This window comes from Poecilia formosa, unplaced genomic scaffold (genome assembly GCF_000485575.1).
Source record: "Poecilia formosa unplaced genomic scaffold, Poecilia_formosa-5.1.2 Scaffold56, whole genome shotgun sequence".
NCBI lineage: Eukaryota > Metazoa > Chordata > Actinopteri > Cyprinodontiformes > Poeciliidae > Poecilia > Poecilia formosa.
This window is the reverse complement of record NW_006799995.1, coordinates 331,087-355,614: the sequence shown is the minus strand read 5'-3', so window position 1 is coordinate 355,614 and position 24,528 is coordinate 331,087. Positions and strand designations below refer to the sequence as shown.

Genomic DNA, 24,528 nt, shown 5'->3' with positions numbered 1-24,528 from the left:
TCAGGGTTGAACAGTTTATTTCATGTCTGTCTCCAAGGTTTTCTTTATGACAAATACAGAAAGAGCTTTTTTTGTGTGTGTTTTCACAAAAATAATACAGATTAAATTACTCTCAAATTGTGCATATTTTTTTCTCTGTTGGATTATCAATTATTAAGTATTTAAAATTTTGGATTGAAAATAAAAATGGCCGTCCCGTGTCGCTCCCCAACACAGTTTTGCCCTGGACCAAGAGCCATTTCGGCCATATTACAAACAATGTCAGAACGCTCCTGCAAACAGGACAGAAATGACTGGCTCTCTCGCTAAAAGCTACAAATATTTTGTCAGACATGACAAAGGTTGGAAAAATAAAAAAGGTTCTCATGCTGTGTTTTTTTTCTCAAGTCTTGAATTCCTGTCAAAGAAAAGGTGGTAGAGAAGTGAAACTGAGAAATGTACACGGCACCAAAGTGAGAAGGCAGATTTGCTCCAACACCCACTCCTCTCTATGCTTTCATTTAAGTTATTTTTTTTAATCACCCGGGTTACGATTAACCAAACTTTCCAACACGACAAGAAAAAAACAAGGAAAAGTTGCTGATATTGGACCACACGAGGTGTCTCTGTTGTTATCTGCTATGAGTCTGACCCCACCTGCCATATTTATCCCCGAGATAAGCAGGTCAGCAGATAAAGCATTCTGTTATTAACAATGCCAATCATTTCCTGCTTTCTTTCCCATGAAAGTCTCATCCGAATGCCCGCTTTGCCCACGTATGGGCTGTTTACACACCTTAAAGCCCCCTCCGCCACATTTAAAAGGATTAGACGCCACATTTTGTGCCGGCTTAATGTCTCTTTCAGCCGGTCTAATAAGTGCGCCTCGATAAGCGAAGCATGCAAATTCATTCATGGCCAGTTGAGACCGTGCTTTCAGACAAACGTCTTAAAGTCTTCCTCTCTGCTAATTACCTCTTCATTTTCCCCTTTTTTCTCCCCTCTCTTATAAAGCATATCGACTACTAGAGATTATTCTACTCCCTGATTTTTGCATGAAATTATAATTTCATATGTGAGATAGGGTTATGGAGTCGAAAAGGGATAAAGTTGCAGGACGCTTTTCTTTCAACTCCACACACACTGAGTAACTTACTGGAGTTTGTTGAGACTTTAAATATAATAAAATGTTTTCGCATATCATATAAAAGTAGGATTTTTTTTTTTTTTTTTAGGGGGGTTTAGGTTATGCAATTTTATTCATTAATTTAACAAATCTGCTTGATCCACAATAATAAAAACTTAAGCAGTTATATTTTAGATAATAAAGCCAACGAAGACCCCGGGTGCAACCTGTTTATCATTCTGGAATATTTCTTCACCAAGTATTAATTAGGCCATTACTCCAGATTGGTGACAGGGAGCTTTGAGGTTTTAATTAGGTGCTGGCCACTGCATGAGTGCACAGGAGTGAAGAAAGGGGGTGGTGATGCCTCTTGCCTCGCTCCTGGCCCATATCAAGTACCCCCCTGAACACTTCTGGCTTCCGCCGCGACACGAAGCATGGGCAGGCCACGTGCATCTGTAGTTTATTTGATCATTTGATCTCTGATGTTTCCTCTTTCTGCCGTGCCCCCCCTCCCTGCCCGACCCCCCCCAAAAAAGGACCAGTTGGAGCGATTTGGGTATAAAAGACGGGGGTTAAGGTAATTATGGTGCTGGGGGAGATGGGGGGAGAGTTGAGTCTGATGATGCGGCTTGTGTTCAGTCACACACACGCATACACACACACACACGCACACACTTCCCTGCCCTCATCTGCTACGTGTGTGTGCTCCCCTCCTTGTCTACCCATATCACTCTGCAAAACCAGACACACGCACACACACACACACACGCACACACGCACAAACACAAACACACACAAAACCTGCGTAACATCAATCAAATACTCACAGCGTAGGCCCATAAAACTACACAAACACACAGCCTACCTTTAACACCCCGCATCTTAACGCTTTGCAGATCAGGGCAGCTTAGTTTCAATATGTTAAAAAAGTATTGATTCATTTTAAAATAATCACTTCAAATATATAATTTTTTCATATTAAAATATAAAGCTAAAACATTTATTGCCACTGCTCTGTTATCATATAATTCTAAAAAAAAAAAAAGCATATTCAATAAGATAACCTAAAAAAAAAAAAAGTGTTTATTATTTTTTTTTCCTTCAAACAAGGTTCTAAATAAGTAAAAGCCTGAGTGTTTTTCCTCGGTTGACGAGGCGATACTAATCACCTTGTTGCTGAGAAGCAGTCTTCCCTGACAAGGCTCCTTAGAATACGAGGATCTCCCAGGAGGAATCGGCACCAAAGAGGTTAAAGACAATGACTTGCTTTTTTTTTTTTTTTTTTTTTTGCTAACCCCCCCACTCCCCGTTCTTTTTGCAAACGTCGTCCTGTTAAATTTATTTCAAAACTCTGTTAATCTGCTGTACACAACATTTCCATTAGCCCGGCCCGGCCCCCTAATAAAAATTCCGGGCTAGTTTAATTAAAAAATGTAAATTTACTGTCATCCAAGGAGCAGCAGAAAGAGGAGTGCAACAGCATATTTTATTGCTTAAGACATCAAATTGATTCAGGTTATTGCTAAATTGTGATAAAAGGTTATTGAGGCCCTTCAGACCTGGGCTTGTTTTTTTTCTCACCCGTTTCTTTTTTTCTTTTTTTTTTCTTTTTTTTTGTGGAGGGCCGTAAACGATGGAGAGGTGCCACAAAGGGGTTAATGAGACAAGTCAGTGAGGGGAAAAGGCAATCAACATTATGACTCATACGAGAGCCAAAAAAACATTTTCCGAGCCCACAAAAAAAGTTTGAAATTAAGGTGTGTCTCGATAACAGTTGAACTTGTTTGGTATTTCAATGGAAGAAGCAGGACACCTTAAATAGCACAAATAGCGCGGCGTCTGTGGTGGTGGGAATCTGCTGCACAGCGTCTCTACTCTGACTTTTATTTAAGACGACGCATGTCTGAGTTTTGTCTTTCCACCTAATTTGACGTGGACAAGCCAATGCGGCAGCGAGGTTTCGAGTAAATTTTAAAAAAGTGATAAAAATTAAATCCAGAGAGGGGAAGTAAATTAAAAACAAACTGTCACAACTAAAAGTCTGGAGTAAAGCTACTTATGAAAAATAAATTACTGTTGAATATTTAAAATATTTCAAATGTATATCATTTGTGCAGCTTTTAAACACTAAAACCCTATTTACAAAAACAACCACTATCATTTGCTGTAATAGCAAAAATATGCATCACAGTTATTGAAAGTAGTTCATATGAGTCATTTTATCAACAGGGCAGATGAAGTGAAAGAGAGCTAAAAATAAGAAGGTCTCGATTAAACTTACAAAAGAAGTGTAAGGACACACCACACATTAATGCTACCTTAAAATGCGAGTTATTTTAAAACACACATACACACACACACACACACGCACACACACACGCATACACGCATGCAGGCGTACACACACTTATCCAAAATGCTCACCCAAGTGCCTCGAAGCAAGAGGAATGACGCTTACAAAGTGTAATCCAGTTACAACGGGACAAGTACATCTTTCTAAAAGTACGCACTGTTAGAAAAAGGGGCAGGTGGCAAATTGAACATTTTAAAAACATAATTACCTGTCGTACAGGTACTTTTTCCCACACATGAATCCTAAATGTCAACTGTTTCTGTTAAAAGTGAACTGCAGTGCATTTTGATTTACTGTTAATATAACAACACTAATTAGAGGCAGCTGAAAGGTGCGAGCTCTCCTTTACATGTGTGGCAACATAAAGAGCACAACAGTTTGTTTGCTTTGTCCCCTTGGCAACAAACCCTCAGGCCATTCAGGCTGCCCTTATGGCACTGCCAGCGTCTCTGTGGGTCAATGCGATCATACCTGTATTTTGTTCTTCTGAGTCTTTTTTTTTTTTTTTAATTAAAGGGAGATGATGAGCCAGGGGGAAATGGAGGAAATTTATTTTTATTAATAGAAATAATAATAATAATAGTAATAATAAAATGAAAGCAAAAAATGAAACACCCTTTACAGGCAGTTATGCCAGTCCCAGGATAAACACGCACCCTGACGGGAGAAAATGAAACTTGCTTTGTGAACTTTCCTCACATGTGTGCTGTATGTCTCACGCCATCATGAGCCGTGCGCTGGAAAAACGGCCACTTATTTTTGATATTGCAGTCACCTTTGGGTGCTGTCAAAGAGCTATAAATAAGGGTGTTGGGAGACCTGGGTAAACGTACAGCGCTGGCACATTGTTTAATCATGAACAGTTTCCTCTCTCTCTCTCTCTCCCTCTCTCTGTTGCTTTCTCTCTCTCTGTAACACTCTCTTTCTTTATATTTAACCAGAGATTTTAAAAAAAGGCACACCTTAAACTGTCGGCTAATAAAACACATCTGACAAAAATAGAGAGAGAAGAAAAATGAAGAAGAGTACTCACCATATTCAGGGAAGTCGAAGTTAAATCCTCTCAGACATGTAACTTTCATAATATTACTCAAACTCTTGTTAGAAAGTCATTCAGGTGGCTGCTGGCGGAGGGGGGAAATAAAGCGGAAAAGTAACTAGATGAAAAAAAAGAAGGGTTCCTTCAATCAAGCACTAAACTCCTTGACATGTAATCTGTCAATAGTTTGTTGCTGAGATAATGCCGGCTGCCACGAGCGGATTTGATTGGCAGCTTAGGTTCTGGCCCCTCCTTCCTGTGGTTTGACGAGGAGGGGGGTGAAAGAATATGGAGCCTCCCCCTTCCCTCCTCTTGCTCTCTCTTTCTCTCTCCCATACATACACACACAGCCTCTCACACACACGCAGCTCGAGCTGTTGGTGATGTTGTCTGAATAGGCTGATAGGAAATTATGGCAGAGCAACTGGAGCAGTTTTTTTTCTCCCTCCCTCAGTGGGCTGGCCTTTCCATCTTTGTGGTCTTCTAGCCTTTCAACTCTCTTGGGGTGGAGCCACCGCTGCCTCTATTCAAATGAGGGGAGAGCTACACTTTGCTTAAAAAAAAAAAAAATAAATAAAAAAAAGGGTGAGGAGGAGGGTAAATTAGAAATTTAATAAAGCATATCATAGCTCCTTTTGTTTTTGTAAATTTGAAGTTTTTAAAGTGACATTGCAAGTGAAGCAGTGCGATTTGATGCAAAAGCAGAAGTAGAAATGTGTTATTTTTATTCGCATTGCAAGAAGTGTAGGTGAAAGGAAATTTCTGAACAATTCTCGAACTTCTTGCAAAAACATAACTTCATTCAAAGCAAATAACTCTTTCACTTCTCTCCCAAAACAGGGATCCTCTCTGTTTCGGTGCTTTAAAGCTGCTCTCCTTCACAAAGAGAGAGCGGCTCTTTATCCTCACCTCAACCCTGATAAGCTATCAGTTTTCATTGTAATTTCAGGTGAAATGATAAATGACGGCCGTTACCAGGTGACAATGAATACTTTATAAGACAAACCCCTTATTTGCCTGGCAGTTTCTTCCGCAGTGGCATGCAAAGCGCCTCTGAACCATTTGTACATAAACCCTATGTACTGTAAACATGGCGCCGTGTCAAGAATGTGGCATTTAAAGGGTGACAGAAAATAGAAAGAAACTCCGGACTTTTAAAAAGTGACGACAAATTTCTGTATTTTAACAGCAGAGTTGTTTTTTTTTTTTTTTTTTCACCCATTAAAGGTGTGGTGTATGTAGCATTTATGGGTTAGAAAAAAGAGGAAATGAACAACTTTATGGCTGTGAACCATAATACAGAGATACACAATCATGGCTTCAGTTCCTGTCAAAGGAGTGCAAAGTATGTACAGTACATAAAAAAACAGGTTTTGGCTGATTCTGAAATTATGATGACTCATCTTGTTTAATGGTGAAAAAAAAAAAAAAACCTTTTGTCTCCACCTTCTTTACCCACATAAAGGAAAAATGTCCCTAAAAGAGTTTCTGTCAGGCTCCACCCTTGCTCTAACATTGTACTGGAAATAATACTTCAGTTTTGTTTTTTGGTTTGCTTGTTTTACAAAAGCCTAGCTAAACTTGAATTGTTTTGTTCTACATGACAGATTCTGGTAAACATTTATTTTTATTATTTTTTTATTTAACCTCCGTTTAACCAGAAAACACCCATTTAGATTTAAAAATCTCCTCTTGAAACAGAATTAAATATTAATGTGTAGCTATACCACTTGTTTGCAATTTCTTAAAAAGATAAATAAATAATTTGTGAATATATGCAGCACAAAAAGCCTGAATTAAGTATTTTGTTTGGAGATTTGTGAATGCATTTTCAAATCTAGAGCACACCCAAATGAAATGCTGACATAGACGTACAGCAGAGTGACGTCACGGACGTCTGCTCCCCTCTCGGCCTCCTTCTGGTTGGCAGGAGATCCCTACTGCTCCATTCAAGTAGAGCACAAAACGGATAAAAATCAGAGGTGACTGTAAACTAGAAGGTAGAGGTGCCAGAACAAAGAAGATTAGCATTTGCAGCAAAAGCTTTATAGTTTTAAAAGAAAGGGTGAAAACCTATTTTTTGGTAGGGCTCAGATTTAATGGATTGATTGTAGTTCTTAAATTGGAGAAAAAGGCATTGTTCTTTTAACTGCATCCTTCTTAGTTCCCTAATATCTGGCACAGTATGGTGACACTGGTGTACACACTCCAGCTCTCTAGAGGGCAGTAATGTACCTATAGCTTGCTTGCGAAACTGATAAAAATTCACAGGACGTGTTTATGATTGCAGGATTTGAAGCCAACAGTATCACCTGAACATGTTGCTGCAGGTAGGATGAAAATATTATTATTTCCTACAAACAGTCCAGAACAGACCAGAAGTTCAAAGCCTGTTTAAGCTCAAGTAGAGGTCATAGCTATCCACTAGAATTTAATTTATCTAAAAATCTTAGTGTTTTGTCTAAGTTGGTCATGTCTGATTTAAAAAAGATGTGAAAAAGGGTAAAAACAACAAAAGGATTTAATTAAGTAGTTTCTTTAACCCAGTGCAACATAGTCTGATCTGCAAATTAAAAGCTGCTTCACCTCAGTGAGAGCGCATACAGAGCCATGGAGAGGAAAGTTAATAGATCTGAACCTGAATCAGTTTTTTAGGTTTTATAACAGATGCTCATACGTCTGCAGCAGAGACATGAAAACACATGCAGGTGTCTGCTGCAGTGAGGCTCACTATCATTTGTAGATTCAGAATCCCAGTAATTATTTGCAAACTAAACCTAGTCGTAAACTCTTGAGATGGGCTTATTAAATCAATATGACTGATTAAATCTTTCCCTGGCAAAATTTTACCAGGATCAACCTCTGGATCATCTATGCAAACCCAGGGTCCTAATTGGCTACAGAGGAACCACATATGCCACTGTGCGCCAGGATTTTACCAATACAATCACCAATGTTGCTTCATCAGCTGTTATATTAGACGGTGCATATAAAAAAAAATCAAGTAAATATTTACTTTGCTGTTTTTTTTTTGTTTGTTTGTTTTTTGTTTTCTTTTGTCAGAGGGAATTTTGGGATCTGGATTAAAATTTCCTCCACTATTTTATAAAGTGCCCATGAATGAAGACCTGCACATGTTTAAAAAAAAAGTTCATATTTTTTATATTTGGGAAAGAAAAAAAAGTAAAAAGTAGATATTTGGTGTTGAAACATAGTAAATCAGTAAAATACAATTACAAAATGCGTTCAGTTGAAGTGCATTTGTCAGAATAAATTGAAAAAACAACCTTTAAGCAGGTATTAAACATAATGTTCATTCACCCCATATCTCTGTATTAAATATATATATATATATATATATATATATATATATATTATAGCCGTAGCTCTGTGGACCTGCAGTTATACATACAGTATCTACGTGTTGCAACAAGCTCAGTTTGCAATTTAAAGGCCAAACTATAATCAGCAAATAAAACTCAGTCAGAAGCAACTCAGCAGACGTTCATATGAATACATGATTCCTGTGATGACTCTAAACACAGCACCTCCTGTTCATACACAGACTAAGAATACTTTATTTGGATAGTATATGGAAAGTAAAGACAAAAATACAATGGATCTATAAAAACAGGCCCTGTTCACACAAACACGGATATTCTGAAAGAGCTTTTTGCTACCTTTGCAATGACTGTCCTTACACAGAGATTTTGGTGATAACATTTTATTCATTTTCTGAAATTGAGATACTAAGGACATGGCCTGTCTCATGCATAAACACTATCACTTTCTAAGCTGGAAGCTGCAACAACAGTGGAGCCTTTTTAAAAGGAGGGTATTATGTATTTCCAGTCACATAGTCCCATTTTACAACTAAATGAAAGAACTATGTTACCTTCAGTTGTTATAAACATGCTGCATATATGAGACATAACTTAAAAGACATCTGATTTTGCATTACAGCCACATCTATGTCTTTAAAATGAGCCTGTCTCTTTAAGAAGATCTTTCAGAAGCTAACCTTTCTGACCATTTAGCAGGTCATCACAACAATGTTCCTCCTTGATGCTGTTAAAAACAGTTTTTAGAAGCATTGGAGTAAGAATTAGTTTGTATGATAAGTTCAGTCAGGTGTTTGTTGTTGCTGCTGCTGGTCTGGTGGAGCCGTGAGGGGCAGAGGTGCTCTGTGGGGCAGCAAGGAGGAGCTTTGGGTAAATAGGCAGGACATTGTATGGGCTGGTGTTTAGGCACCCCTGAATGGCTGCCACTGGGAATTCAAGGATTTCTCAAACATGCAATAGGTTATTTATGTGCTTTATGAGGAAATAACAATGTACAATTTTTTTAAAAGCTCAAAAAAGTTTTTTCTCCATGATACCACCCAACCCCCTTTAAGAGAGAGTCTTGTCTATCTTTTGCCATGGCTGTGTATCAAATAAACATCAAACTTAAGTTGATGTAAATGACTGAGGAAAAAGTTGAAAAGGTCAAAGACAACATGAGATATGATTGAGTCCAGCGCTGCTTTAGCCGTGTCAGTATCATTTTCTGGAATTTTGACATTGTTAATGTTAACGTTGTCAACCCCCTACTGATGCTGAAAAGGTATTACAGTATTTTTGAAGGGATTTCAAGACACTGTGTAAATGTAATCTTGTGTCATTTACACAAGACACTGTGTAAATGTAATATCTGGAGCAATCAGCTGTAACTTACAACAAAGGTTTATCAAGACTGAAAAATTCTGGTGTGCAGTTTGAATAGTTTCCATACAACAATGTCCACTGCAGGAACAGGGGGGTGTGCTGTCCATGCACTGCAGCCCTCTGGCCCCCGAGCTGCCATCTTCAGGGGCAAAACCATTACTTTTCAAATGAAAGCTGTGGGGATTTTCGTTTGATGTGGTCTGAGGGCATCGTGCTGTGCGTGCGGGAGAATGTAGAGGGCAAGGTGGAGCGCGTGTGCGTATGCGCTGCCGTGCATGTGACATAGTAGGGGTACATCAGTCAAAGGGCCTCTGGGCCAGACGTTCGGCTGCCCCTGACAGTGCACTCCAGGAGGGGCTAGTCGGTCTGCAGGGCCGACTCCGAGTCCTCCATTCCCTGGGACAAAAGCCGTGGCCCAGTTGAAAGATGTGAATTCAGTGGCTTTTGTGCCCAAAGCCCAGAGACATGCCGAGTGAGAAATCTGACCTTTGCAGAAAGTCAGAATGTGTTTTTGAACCCCTCTTGCTGTCTCTGGCAGTTTGGGGCAAGAAGTGAGAGAACGAATGGGAGGGAGTGGGTGTGAGATGGTATGGGATGGTGGTCGTATTTTATCCAGCAGGACCTACACGTGGTGTGTGAGCGCTCGTGTGTATGTATGTGCGAGATGGGAGATTACACAAAAGAAGCAGCACCTACTAGAGTCTCTAACTGTGAAAACAACAAATTAATAGAGTTTGTGTTTATTCTTCATCTTCGCTGTCATGTGGTGTGAAACAGGCAGGAAATTGAACGTGTAAAAGCTTAATTCTGCAGCAGAGCCTTTTAGAGTGGGACTCCACAAGAGTTCAGCCTAATGTCAGTCGAGGTTGTCTGGGATGAGGAATATTATTCCTTCTCACGTCTGTTTATGATTTGGTTTATTATTTATTTTTGGAGCCGAGTCAGGAGCTGAATATTAAAGTTACGCACAACCGAGGCCCAAACAATGGCAACAAAACGGCACATTTTGATGATTTGAGGATTACAATTTGCATTAGCCATCGTGATGATCCCGAGTCGTCCATTTGATTTTCCTAACTGCTGTCTAGATGTGTTTTGTATGCATATGCCAACACTTTTGCACGGTCCAACTGCAGGCGCACGCTCAGAGACAATTAAAACTGAGTTCGTATGAAGCAAAAGGTGTATTTATATGTCAACGTAATTCTTTTTTTTCTTTTTTTTTTTTTTGCGCTGATAGTTCATGAATCACAATCCAGGACGTTGCAGGAGGAGTTTGCTGAGAGCAGAGATTTTGGCAGATAGAGCAGGCCTATGTTTTTCAGTCATACATTTTTCTTGACACTGCTTTCATCCCCCGGCCGTAATCATCATATCTCCCCCATTGCTCTCCCGGATGCAGACATCCATAATGCAATCTTCCTAATTTTGATCCCTTGCAATCTGGTTTTAAAAGGGAGGAAGAAAAAAAAAGAGGGGGGGGGGACTTATTCTGAAGGCTCGCTCGGTAATCATTTTAGACAGATAGCCTTTCCCATCGCAGATGAGCAAATATTTGTAAACCAGCTATCTAATGGAAAATTATAGTGAAATTAGAGTGAAATTCATGACGGCGAAATCCGATTATCTGTAATTCTATTATGCCATCTTAGCCCACACAGCATATTTTTGTAGAGTTTTTTTTTTCCATAAATACCTATGCCAGGGGTCCTGCTAATCAAATAAAATTGAAATTCATCTTCCCATTAAATTCAATTAGCCACAATTTCTAAAGCCTAACAAAGATTTTAATTACTAAATTATAAAATTCTCCCTAGCCAAATTGGGGATAGAAAAAGTGCATCCCCGCATCTGAAAAACAAACCCATGAAAGGAAATTGTTGATCAAAAAAGATATCCAGGGGAAAATAACATTAGGGAGAGCGCTGGGGCCCTTATTCAGCGAGTCTGGGTGGAGAGTGACGTGTGCCAAGCGCTAGGCTCCTGGGCTAGAGGAAATGAACTTAGCTGAGGTTCTCTTTGTCTCTAAATGTCTGCCCTCAGAGTTATTACGCCGTAATTGACTAATTGACACCTTAATTTCATTTATGGGGCTCCTGTGTTCAGAAAGCAACCTCTGGGTGGGGCAGTGGTCTTGAGCGGAAGCAGAGAAGTTGACATCCAGGACACCAGGTAGGGCCTTAGGCCTTCAGCTCTGTCTCTTGCAGATGACGATTATGTATTTGATTATGAAATGGTCAGGAAGAACACACTGACTTAGCAGAGGCTTAAGGAGCATCTTACAGTACTTGGATGTTTAAATCCCCCCTGATGCATGCTGATAGGTAATAATGATGCACGTTCAGCCTTACAATCTGCTACTGCAGACAGAAATGACCTCCTTCAGGGTCAGAGGAGTTTATTTTTAGGAAGAGAGTTTCTTAAATCCTCCAATGGAGGATAAAGTAAACACTGGCCCTGGGTCAAATCTCCCCTTTGCCAATTACTGTTCCCATTTTGTATGCACTCATTATTTCATGTATCCTACCAGGGTCCTTAAATCATTGCGTATTGTTTTTTATTTCTCTTTCTAACTTTGAATTTGTAGTGAATTATGGAAATGCTCACGTTTCTCCTATCATTTTAATTATTTTCATATGATTTCTGAAAATTGTCTATTTTCACCTGGTTCCATTGATCGTGGCTCAGATCCTGTTTGGGCAGGTTGACCTTGATGAAATATGACCTACCCAATAACTTCTGCTCAGGAACTTTAGTGAGTTAACTACAACCCCTTCGACTAACGCTGGTTTTATTTGGCTCTGGCATTTGAGTCGATTCAGTCTACTTTCGACCTGCAATTAACCTAACTTTAATTTATTTCACACAATTGTCTATACAATAATCATTCTTATAAAAATTGGCAATAGGTCTGTGCTTTTCAAGCCATATGCATTTTCATTAATAAGTTGGTAGTGGACAAGGTAACAACACGGTTTTGATTTGAATTCCCTAAACAAACTACAGTAAAAACTGTTTCACAAGCAGATTTTTTTGTTGGTTTGTGGGGAAGGTTAATGTTGGGTTTAATGTCTGGGCTCCTTGCTGCCCTGCATCATGAGCCTTATAGTATTGTCACAACATAATAACAATAATTCCCTGGCTGGAACTAAAACACATGTATCTTTTTATGCTGCCAGTGCATTAAAGAAGAAATAAAAAAAACATCAATAGAAAAAGGAAGAGCAGTGCAACTTTAAAAGCTCTATTATGAAAAATCAGGAAATCCTTAAAAAGGGTGTATTAGATATTTTCCAGGCACCTAGTGCTATTCTCCACAATGCTTCTTCACACTTTCCATTGATGGCATTTGCAACCATTCTCAGGAGTTCACCAGGTTCCACCAGGTGTTTACCAGTTGCTGCTGCTGCTAGTCTGGAGGAGCTGAGTGTGGGAGGTGTGGGGAGAAATGTTCTTTGGGGCGGGACTTAAACTCTGAGCATTTCTCAGACAGTTATGAATGAGCCAAAGCAACACTCTGGGTATATGTTGTATGCCGGCATACTTACAAACAGGTGCTACGTTTGCAACCAATAAAGAAGTTGTTGTAATACCTTAAAATTCTCCCACTGTCTTTGACTGTGCATTCCTGTTGTTGGCCTCACAGCTTGAATAGCCGATATGTTTTGGGATGAAGGGTGTGGAAATCACAGTGTTCTGCTGCATCCAGACTGGGAACGTCACCGTTTTGATTAACTGTCTCTAAATGTCAATGCACTGTAACTGTCCAGAAGTGGTCAGGTAATCACTAGTTGATTTAATCAGACCAAATCATACCACCAGCATTACTTTCGGTTTCAACCAACCAGCATGTCGTGGTGAGTGGATGGCAAAGGGTGAGCTAAAGAGATGGTTTTAGTGGGTCGTTGCAGTGATGATGGAGTCGCGTTGATGAGACAGCAAGGTGGACATATAGAGTATACGTGGTGATGCACACTTCAAAAGATCCACAGCGGCTCGGCTTAGATTATGTTATCAAATAAGAAATAATATCATCTAACCTGGTCTTCCAACGTGACCTGCCAGGTGAAATAAAATGATTAAAATGGCAAAGGACCAGCACTTGATGTTTGCTCTTTTAGGCTCTTTTTGCTGTGAATGGAACTATTGCTGACTACATTGAGGAGAGTTTGTTGTGTAGTAGAGTAGTTTAGCAAAGAAAGGCTGCTAACAGGACAGCTTTGGGGTCTCAGGTCAGCTGTCAGGTTGGTTTCCCAGCCACCCCCTGCTCCTTACCAGTGGGCCACTAAAATAACAGCTCAGCACCCTCTGTAGACTACAAAGCTCCATCTGAAAAGGCACCTGCTGCTGTTATTCACTTTAGCCCCTTCGGCAGCTCAATCTGTCTATTTAAAGGACACGTAGGAGAGAAAGACTGACTGGGAAATGATGAATTATTTAAGCATGATGTCTAATTGTTTCAAGGCGGACATCTTGTTTTTAGAGAGGAAAGCTTGGGGGTGGATATGTGTGAGGAGGTGGGGGGGGGGCTCGCCGTGAAGAGGTCTGTGTACTGTGTCGCACTTGAAGTGGCCTCGTAAATATGACCAAACTGAAACTTTAATCTGCTTTTTCCCCGTCCAAGCTGGCTGGGTATTAAAGATAATCTTTTTTGTGTGTCATATGGTGGGAGATATAGATGGAGCTAATTTTTTAGAGACAAATCTGATATTTGTCAACTGGTTGAAAAAAACCTGGGGATTTTCTCCTAATCCTCCCTAGGATATGAAGGCGCGTTAACAGCAAAATGCAGATGGTGTTCTGTGCACGGAGAGTACCCAGCACTCGGCGCAGTGCATATGGAAAGGCGCAGCTATCCTCGCCAGGGCTCAGCACAACCTGCAGATAGCAAACTCCCCACCCCAACACCACCACATTCAATTAATGAGCCACTCATGAAAGCAAAGGCATGTTAGTTTACTCCAAAGCGCAAACTTTGCTAAATACATTTCTTGGTTGTTTCTCTTTACTTTTTTTTTTTTGTTGTTGTTGTTTCCTTGCTGACATAACATCCTTCCAGGCTGTGCTCATCAAATATTCAGTTGCAACTCGATTCCAATAAGGAAAAGAAAACAAATTATAAATAAAATGGAGGCATAAATCTTTCAGGATCCTAATTCTAACTTTCCCTCAGAGTGTTTCTGTCTTTATTTTGTCACATTAAGCAGTTTTGCTTTCCGTTCCCACTGCTAGGCGTGGCTGAATTTAACACTGGTGGAAAGAGCCCTTTATTCTTCTGCTCTCTTGTTTTGGAACACTCTGCATTTTGTGGTGTCGCTGCTTTTATGCACAATTATCACTTGTGTAACTTCTGGTTTGGTTTTTATGAGAGATGGAACAATAAAATCTATGTGATGTTCCGCTTGGAGGTTGCAGAGGGACTGTTGTAACCCTGCACTTGCCCTGTCAAATATAGATCCGACGTTACTACAGCCAGTCACCGCAGTGATGCAAAGCGGCCCTCGTCGCCTTATCTTATCCAGTATTTAAAAGAGGATGTTTTCTCCGGTCGTTTTAGCACCAGAATGCAACATGGCAGACTCTTCGAGACGCATTCCACAACTGCTTTGTGGCTTTGCATTACATTTGACAATGTATCGATAGCCCCTCTGGTGCTGTGAGGTCAAACACACCTAGAGCCACAAAGGAAGCAAAACGAGCTCAAAATCTTACCTGAGGTGGACATATGGTGCACATAATGAGGCAGAGCACATCACAATATCGTGTTGAAGGGCTTAAGGATGTGCACTTCTAAACCTATTACTGAATATATAACTACGAGTATCAGGGTTGACAGAATGGGACAGAGCAGATTAATGTCAGGAGGACAGTGAAGACGCTGACGGCATAAAAGCTAAAACAGTTGCAGGGGGACAAACTATGCGACCTGCAAACTCTGGAGAAATCAAACTTCTGTTTCTGTACTCATAAATCACAAGTTTTTTACAATGTAGAATTAGCTTCATCTCGCTCCCTCCACATTGCTACCCCTGGTAAAGAGGTGACAAATGTATTAAAATAAATGCATGTTTAGAATAGAAGAGAACAGAATAGGAATAATTTATTTTTTGTACCCAGTTCAAAAGTAACAGGCAAAACGCAGGCCTGCCGATTCACCTCTAGATAAAAAAGTGAAATCAAAAAGAAAAGATAGACTCTGTAATAAAAGCAAATTAACAAAAAAAAGTTAAAAAAGTGTGCTGTTAATACACAGGTATGTCCAAAGTGATAAACAATTCTGTCCAGCCACCGACTGCAGATCAAGACTGGCACAAATCTGATCCTTTTCATGACATATTTGATTCTTCCTTAATGGAAAGTGCTACATACAAAGTATTTTTCTTTTTATTTTAATTTCATAGTAAGTACAGCTGTAAACATACATAGATTCCTAAGTAAAAAAAAAGACTAGTGCTGAATTCTTCTATTAATTTTTTACTCTTTATACAGTAGACCAAATAAACTGAAAGAAGATTCTATGTTGAATGCATTGCTGAACAGATTTTTCTTTTAAATTACTACATTATTTTACATTTCAAGTTGGAAAAGCTATTTGGTCCCCCGGAGCACTTTTACAACTTTGGGATTCTGGCCCATGTTGCAACAAGTTTGGCCACCACTGGCCTAACAGCTGCTGGGAGGAAGGATCTGCAGTAACACTCCGTTGTGCCCCCGAGGATGCAGCGGTCTGTCACTGGAGGAGCTCTCCAGTTTAGTAACAGCTGGGACACAACGTCCAACAGAGATGGTATTTTCTAACAAGATTTAAGTTTGGTCTCCCACCACCTGCACTGGGTCAAGAGGGCATCTTAGGACAGAGCTGGCCTTCATGATAAGCTTATCTAGCCGCTTCCTCTCCGCTGTAAATAAGCTGCTGCTCAAGTAAACTACATCACAGAAGATGGCTGATGAACCACAGAGTCAAAAAATGTCTGGAGCGCCCCAATGAACTCCGAGAGACCTCAGCCTCCTCAGCAGGTAGAGTCTGTATTGCTTTAAATGTAAGCAATTATACCATAGACTGCAATTTGTTGTTTTTTTTCTTTCTTTTTTTTTTTTTACATTTTTTGTGACATACTCAAAAACTGTTGAGTATGTTTTTTACTCTATGGTATTACACTGGGAAAACTAAACTAGGTTTATGTGCTTTGTCATATTTATACCCCAGGTGAGCCAGAAGTCACTGATTACTGATTAAATCACTGAGTTCAACTTAAAAAAAAACAAAATAAAACCAAACGGATTCAGTTCTGTTTTGTTACCTAGTGGAACATTTAAGAGTAATTTTGTAAAGATAAGAACAAAAGCAACAAAAGTATTTTCTAACATCTGTATTTTTTTCCACTGCATAAATGTGCACAGATATGTTAGATTTTTCTGAATTGATCAGTATAAAAAAGACACAAAATAAAGTCAAAATTATGGGTTTTACACATTCCTATCCAGTATAACAGTGGAAATGGAGGGTGATGTGTGTCATTGTGCTTATTTCACAAAATAAATGAAAATTGGCAACAAAAAAACTCAAGAGTTTTTATCACTCTTCCTCCTCAATATTTACATGCAACAGGCACGGAAGCTGTAACAGTCTGCCGTGTGCATGTGTTTGTTTTGCACAAGATGAAGCTGCTGTCTATTGATTAGCCCCGCTACAGAAAAAAATGACATTATACGCACTGTGAAATTCAGCATTTTTTTAACCTTCAGCGATGCTTGTCATTTGCTTGTAAAATAAATATATAAATATACACCAGGAGGAAGACAAGGGGGGAGAGAAAAAAAAATCACTAAAGCTCTTTTGCTGTAATTGGCTGAATAGCAAGGGCAGCAGAAAATTTACAGGCAGACAACAGTGTGAAGGGGACTCGGTCACAATGCAAAATAAAAAAAAAAAAAACTAAGCCCTCAGCACCAGCAAGGGAGCGAGTGAACCAGTAAGCGCGGGGAAGGGGAAAGGAAGCGTCTAGGTGGCTGTCGGGCATATCTTAACTACCACAATGCACTTGTCTCCCCCCTGGCTTTGCTGGTAAGCTGCAGATCAGAGTCCATTTTCTGGACAAGTAAAGTAAATAACCTGAGTGAGCGTGCAGAAGACAGTGACAGGGAAAGAGAAATCCCCCAAAGTCACAGTGGTGACACTCTACTAAATCCAATCAAACTGAGGAGAGAGAGGGAGAGGAAGAAGGAGGGAGGAAGAGATCCTCTTTGGTTCCTTTGAGTGTGTGTGTGTGCATGTGTGTGTGTGTCCAACAGCATTGATGCAATAACACCTCATTCAGTGTTTAGCCCTTCTCAAAGGACAGGCAGGGATAACACTTTAAACCCTGTGGCTTTATCTCCTGCAGATTTTCCATAAAATGCCAAGCCAGGGAGCCGGGGCCATGTGACTACCATGTAGGTCAGGGCAGACGGGGGGTAGAGAGAGTGGGAGGTGGAGGGAGAGGTGCCGGGTGGGGGAGGATTGGAGTTTTCTAATGGAACTGTTGAAAATAGCAAGCGGTAACCAGATTAGAACAATTAGCATTCTGTCCTCAAGACGATGCAGATCGGAGAAAGATGGAGAATTTAAACTCGAAAACAGAACGGAGAAAACTTGCAAGTGACAGGAAATGCACGAGTTATAAGTGGAAAAACAAATTAAAGAGAAGTTATGGTAAAAGTATATAGTTCCATACAAAAAAAAAATATTCACCCCTGTGAAACTTCTTTTCATTTCTTCATGTTACAGCAGTATGATTCACTTGAATTTTATATGACAGGCCAATAGCAGAAAGAAAAATAGCTGATTTAAACAATAATAAATCTAAATATTGATGTGCAAATGTACTCAGAGCCTCACTTAGTACACTTTATAGAACCGCCTTTCCACTGCCATTACAGCTGCAGGTGTTTTGGAGTTTTATTAGGTTTGCACATGCAAAGACTGGGAGCATCTGTGAACTTGCAAATGCTTGCAATTGGATTTAGGTCTCAACTTTGACTAGGCCATTTTAACACATAGATCCTTTGATGAAAGCCATTTAATTGCAGCTCTTGGTGCAATTAAATGGTTTTATGTTTAGGGTTGTTGTGGTAGTGGAAGATCACAATATTCTGTTGCAGTGTTTATAACAGGTTTTTTCTAACAGCATTGCAACATATTTATCTGTCTTCACAACAGCTCTTGCTTCACAGCCCCTGCTCAAGAAACAGGGCACATACACATTGTGCATTTCAAATGACTATAGCCAAACTACAAAATGGTCTTGGTTGTTTTAATTGCCACTCACCCATGAAGGCCTGATTTGCAGAAACTGAGAGTTGTATTGTCAGGAGACTCTCCTACCTGAGAATCTAGTTCTGCAGTTCCTCCAGATTTACCAGTGGCCTCTTCACTGGTTCTCTGAATAGTTTTCTCCCAGCCAGGCCTCTAACTTTATGTGGATATTCATGTCTTGGCAGAACTGAGCTTGGTGAGATGTTTAAAATTTGAGATTTTGTTTTATAAGCTAAGCCTGCTCTCAACCTCATCCCAACTTGAATAAAAGGCAATTAAAAAAGGGAGTCAGGGTAACAAAGCACTGAATGCAAAGGCATGCCGCACTTTTCAGATTTTTATTTGTAAATCATTTACAAACATGTTTGCCAGTTTTTCTTCTGTCATCATGGAATTCCTTGTTCGGATCTTTCTCATGAAATCCAAATAAAGCTCCTTGAAGTTTGTGGTTGAAACGTGACGAAGGGTAAATATGTTCCATAGTATGATCACTTTTCCCCACTGTGCTGAAGTTTCTGAAGGCTGTTATTGTTTTAGATACATCTAAGATCTGTTTGTTAATAATCAATAAGACACATAAGTACAGATGCAGCAAAGATAAACCTGCTTCTTACAGTCTTATCTGTAAGTTTGACTGTGTCGTTAATGGAAGAAACCTTCTCCTCCATAGCATTAGTCAATAATTAAACAGATGTACAACCAATGAACTGAAATATATTCCTTAAGTGTCACAATTTATTTTATCTGTGGGTAAAGTCTATCTCTGTGCACCCAGCTGATGATAAACTAAATTAATGGTGATCACTGAGCATAACTAGATCTGTTGTGTAACTACTTAGCCCACTTATCGCTAACTGTGCAAAACACCTGCCTCATTATATATTTTTAATTTTTTTTTTACCAACACAGTGTGAGACAAAGGAGTAAAAACTTTACAGTGTTAGGAAGTATCGTGACCTTATAGCAAGTCCACAAATTCAATACCGTCTCCATCTTGCCTCCAAATCTTAGGTTTCTATGAAAGCGTTTTCTGGCGAACGAGTTGATCGTTATCCATGACATTTTCAGAATACAGAAATATGTCAATATTCTGAAGCTCGATGCGCTTCTATAATTGAGCTAAGGGGCCCTTAGTTTCCATATGCTGAGGGCACAGAGAATCCCAGTGGAATACCAGTGACGCTTGATTGAATACAAAAGATGGACGGGATTAGGGCTGGTGTTGCTGAGTGACCTTGACTTATTTTATGACCCTCACCCTCAGTTAATCACACGATTCTACTCTGATCAATAAAACTCAGGTACCAAAAGATTTTTGCCCAAATGGTGAGTGCGTTTCCTCCCAGGCATCTGCATTTCTATACAGCTTCCGACCAGCTCTGTGCAACCTGGCCTCAATCAAACTCAAAGGCACCATCCCTGTGAAAACAGTATTGATCAAAACCCAGCATCTATCCATGCATAAGAGCTTGTTTCCATTGATTTTTCCTATTTGTGCTAGGAAAAAAAAAACTATAATAGAGTTGATATGAATTACAGGGTATTTTGCCTCAGTTCATAAACACAAACCAGATAATGCCAACCGTTTCCACAGAAACGGGGTAACAGTTTTTGGTCTGTTTTGCAGCAATCGATCATTTTAATTTATTTAAAGGATTTACACAGAGCCGGCCTGCAGACGCCACAAGCGAGAGCAACTGGGCGGTCCACGGCGTAAACATGCGTGCATCTGAAAATGTTTGCAGATGACCAGCAACGTTTCATTCCATTTCGAATAAATTACATCTTGCCTCGCCACTAATGTGTAGCTGCATGCTGGATAATACTTGTTGTTGTCTAAATGCAGGTTGCCTCCATGTTTTTATTTTCGCAAAACTCTATCAGCACCTTAAATTACTGTAATATGACGTGTAAAACGCATCAAAAAATTGCTTTGCAAAAGTTGCAGCCCACCTCTGCATCTCTTTAAACTCTCCCAGTTGCCAGGTTATGTGAAAAGATTTGCTGTCTCTAATTCCCAAGCTCAAGGCTGATCAGTGTTATTCAACTGACACTTCCCCTAAAGCCTTCTGACATTAAGCCTTTATAAGACAGTTATGGGTATTACATTGGTCTTGCAACATAAACTACTTTTTATTCCTTTACTATTGTGTTTAAATATAACAGCTACAGCAACAGATTAAAGTCAATAGGCTACCTCCGACCTTGTTAACAGGCTATTATTGCATTGTTATCCTTGGAGTGTCTTCTGTAGGTTTTAAGCTCGGGGGCCTTAATATTATTGAAGCAGCTAAGGTGCAGCGTAACTGTGGAATATACTAGTAATGCCTGTTTAAATTTATTTCAAAGTCCCTCCTCATTCATATCATTCTGGGCCAGGAGAACTCATAATAATAAAGCAATATGAGCAAACTCGCTCTTATTATTCAGAGGGAAAATTGTAGAGAAAATCCAACTAACACACCCCCTTGAACCAAAACAGAGTATTGTAAAGCGGGTAAAGAGATTAAAGTCCATGCCATGCTAAATCGCAGGCTTACCTTGTCACTAAAGCTTATTTATGCTGACCCCTCAAAACTATGTGCTGTAAATAAATAAAATGAGCTTTGAATTGTATCCCGCTTTATTGCAATGATTTTACTCCATGTTCGGGTTCGACACACCCAAAGATAAAGTTATTCACTGCAACCTGGATGCACTGGTTACAAATTGAGATATAAGTATTGGTCAAATTGATTTTGTGTCAAAATATATATTTTTTGTGATAAGTTTGAATGTCAGATGCCTGGCTTAAATCAAAGGCAGCTGGATTTTCTCCTAGTTTTTTCTAAAGACGCTTCAACACCTGTCAGGGAGTCGATGTCAACTCGGGAGGCTCGCGGTTTAGCAGCTTCAAGTTCGGAGCTGCTGCTTTTTAAGCACGTGGTGGCTAGGTTTGCAATCAGCCAAGCTATTTGAGACGGATATTTGTATAAACTGAGAAACTTCAAACAGGAACAATGATTTAATCTATTCACAATGATTTAAGGGGGTATATCGCCACTAGTCAAAGTGGCAGTATACCCCCTTAAATCAGTGTGAATAGATTCACAGTTCCTCAGAAAAGTTTCTCAGTTTATACAAATATCCATCTCAATCACACTTACATGATATGCTGAACTTTATGATTTGATAAAGAACTGATAAAGAAGAGATGTTCTTTATTACCCAACACAGCTAATACTCGGAAAATGAATAATTCACCTGACAACTTCTCTACCTGGATTTCTCAGAAAGAAAAGCAACTGTCTCACTTGAGACAACAACATTTTATTTTTTTTGTCATTTCAAAAGAAGAGACTTTAGAAAACTGTTTTTCTAAAAAAGGCAACAACTACAAAGTTGCTTAACTGGTGAACCAACTTTGTAGTTGATCACCGGCGGCAACAGTAGAAAGAAAGGCAAAGTCTTCATTGACTTCCTTTAATATTTGACAAAAGACTTAAAAGTCTGAATTTTTTTCTGAGAACACTTTGACTCACTCACCACACAGGCTTTTGGAGGCCATCTTAAAACCATTCATATTTGTTCTAGGACTTATTGGGCAACAGTGGAGGAAGCAACAGTGTTGCATCCTTCATTCATGACTCACCTCATCTCAAACTCTTGCTCGCAGAAACAGGTAAGTCACCTGTGGATGATTTCCAGTACCCACAAGCCACCCTTTCTCTTAATCTGAGACGACCGTCACACATAAGACACTGTTTGGTAGAAAACTCTGTAAAGGCTGTATTTCCTGCAGCATTCCTCAGGAAATACAATCTACCAAAATGGTCATCTTCTACTCTCCAATATTCAGTCTACCCTGTGCTTCTCCGTCACTTGGTGGCTTGGTTCACCACAAAACAGGAGAGGTCCAAACTACAATGACCAATCAGGTCTGCAGAGAAGATCACCAGGGCTGACCTTCACTCCACCCAGGACTTGTACAGGTCTAGGGGTCTCTGCAGACCTCACACATTCTGGACATAAACTTTACCTAAAGCAGTGAAACACATATGAATTGAACATCAAGCAAAGCAGCAGCAAAATGTTTACAGATATAAAAGCAACATTGCAACATTTGAGGAGGTGCACAATACCTCGCAGCAGTCATATGCCAACCTTAGCATCATGTTGTTGTTCCATGATTAATGAAAGATAAAGACATTACACAACAAATACAAAACAACTAGGTTCATATTTTGTCTGGAATGTTATAAAAACTGACTGGAAAACATTTATAAGTCAATTTTTAAATGTAAGTCAGGAAAAGTAAGGGACCTTGAAATGGAAAATATGCAGGAATCTTGCAAATAGTTGGAAAAAAATAAATCTACAATGATAAAAGGCAGATTTCTTTTTATGTTCTGACTTGTTCCATTTGCTTGGCCAGCTCATTTCAACAGAAATTTAGCCACAAGGCAGAAATCAAAAACCAATCAAATCTGTGTTTAACTCAGCTAGCAACATATCGGTACAACACTAGCTTCCACCACAATTTTTATAACCTAAACATAAAGCTCAGCGAAACTGAAGGCACTGCAATCAAGTTTGAAGTGCATGTCTTTTATTTTGTCTCATAAAAATCAGTTTTATTCACTATCAAGAATTACACAAACTTTCATGTAAGTTTCCAACCTATTTGCTTGGAACAATACAAAAAAAAATACCCTGGATTTATGGAGAAAGTTTCTGAAAGCCTACAATCTCCGCCTATCTAGATCTTTGGATGGAAAAATAACATGACGCTCCATCTTTCAAAGATGTACTTTTCCTAAAGCATTGTTGATTGCCCTGTGTCCATTACTTGGAGGGATTATGATAATATTCCACATTGTGCTCGGCATGATGCACAGGAAATTCAATACTCAAAAGGTTAATGCAATCAATTAGGATGACAAAGGAGTAAAGTAAAACCCTCCTGCTCGTGGAAAAAAAAAGAGACAGGAGAAGAGAGGGGGAGAAAAGGTATTGAAAGCTTGAATGAATGCAGAAAGAAAAGAGGCACTTGAAACGACAGAAAAATGGCATTTATTCAGCACGTATCATCCAAGGCTGACTAAAAGGGACACACACAAAGTGAGCACAAAAAGGAAGAAAAAAAATACCTCTTAGATAGTGAATTGCATCATTCAGCACTTGGTCAGTGGTAATTGAACAGAACAGGAGCAATATTTTTGTTTGAAGGTAATCAGATACCTGAGCCAAGGAAGAAATGGCGAGTACCAGAGGCTCGAACATCGATTCATAAAGCTCGTAATGTTCTATGGACTTTTCCCTCCACTCTGAGTCAAGTTTTGTCTCCTTACTCAATTCCCACATGCATTGTTGCATTGGCTGAATATTAACAGCACAACAACGGCGTATACGAACGATATCTTTTGTTATTTAGATAGATGTTACAACGGCATACAACACAAAGGAGCCTCATCATTGCAGATAAATGGATAAACTTGGTTGGCGGTATTGAGCTCTACAGCCATTGTAATAATCCATATTACCTTTTCAGCCTCACACTGTCAAAATGCTGATGTATTAATCACATTTCTGCAATCCTCCGTGGCTAATGGTGATGTTATGAGGAGTCAGGGTGGCAATATTTCTCCGACGTCTTGCAACGCCTATTTTCTGCCGATAAGTTGTGCAAGGAGAAAAGCCTAAAACCTCGTAATCCACTTAGGTAAGGCAGCAGACTTACCTACCTCTGCACACAGACAGCCTCATAAATCTGCTGCACCTTTTGCATTCTTAAAAGACCGTAAATAAGCGGCGGAATCCGTCAACCCGCTTTGTTTGTAGCAATGAAGACATGTTGCACAAGTCAAAAAAAAAAAAAAAAAAAGAAAGAAAAAAAAAACGTGACAAACACCAGTACAGTGGCAATTGCATCTAATTTCAATATTTATTCATTTATGGGCTTGTGTCATTTCAAAAGACGCATTGAACCCAGTCTCTGAAAGATAACATGATCACATTCAAATACTGGGAGTTTCACAATAAAAAAAA

General features: G+C 39.5%; 1 protein-coding gene and 1 long non-coding RNA gene across 3 annotated transcripts in view; one reads left to right on the top strand and one right to left on the bottom strand.

Moving 5' to 3' along the window:
• Positions 1-4,912, bottom strand: part of casz1 (castor zinc finger 1) — a 96,958-nt gene extending 92,046 nt beyond the window's left edge. For both annotated transcript variants that reach the window (XM_016672166.1, XM_016672165.1), the window contains exon 1: positions 4,495-4,912. Coding sequence is in view for 1 of the 2 variants with exons in the window: in XM_016672165.1 (XP_016527651.1) it covers positions 4,495-4,543 (49 nt within the window). In the remaining variant the exon portion in view is untranslated. The remainder of the gene's footprint in view (positions 1-4,494) is intronic.
• A 10,907-nt stretch (positions 4,913-15,819) lies between these two features.
• The window catches only part of LOC107836410 (uncharacterized), a 12,462-nt gene continuing 3,753 nt past the window's right edge, over positions 15,820-24,528 (top strand). Inside the window, exon 1 of the long non-coding RNA XR_001662293.1 lies at positions 15,820-16,223. This is a non-coding gene — a long non-coding RNA (uncharacterized LOC107836410). The remainder of the gene's footprint in view (positions 16,224-24,528) is intronic.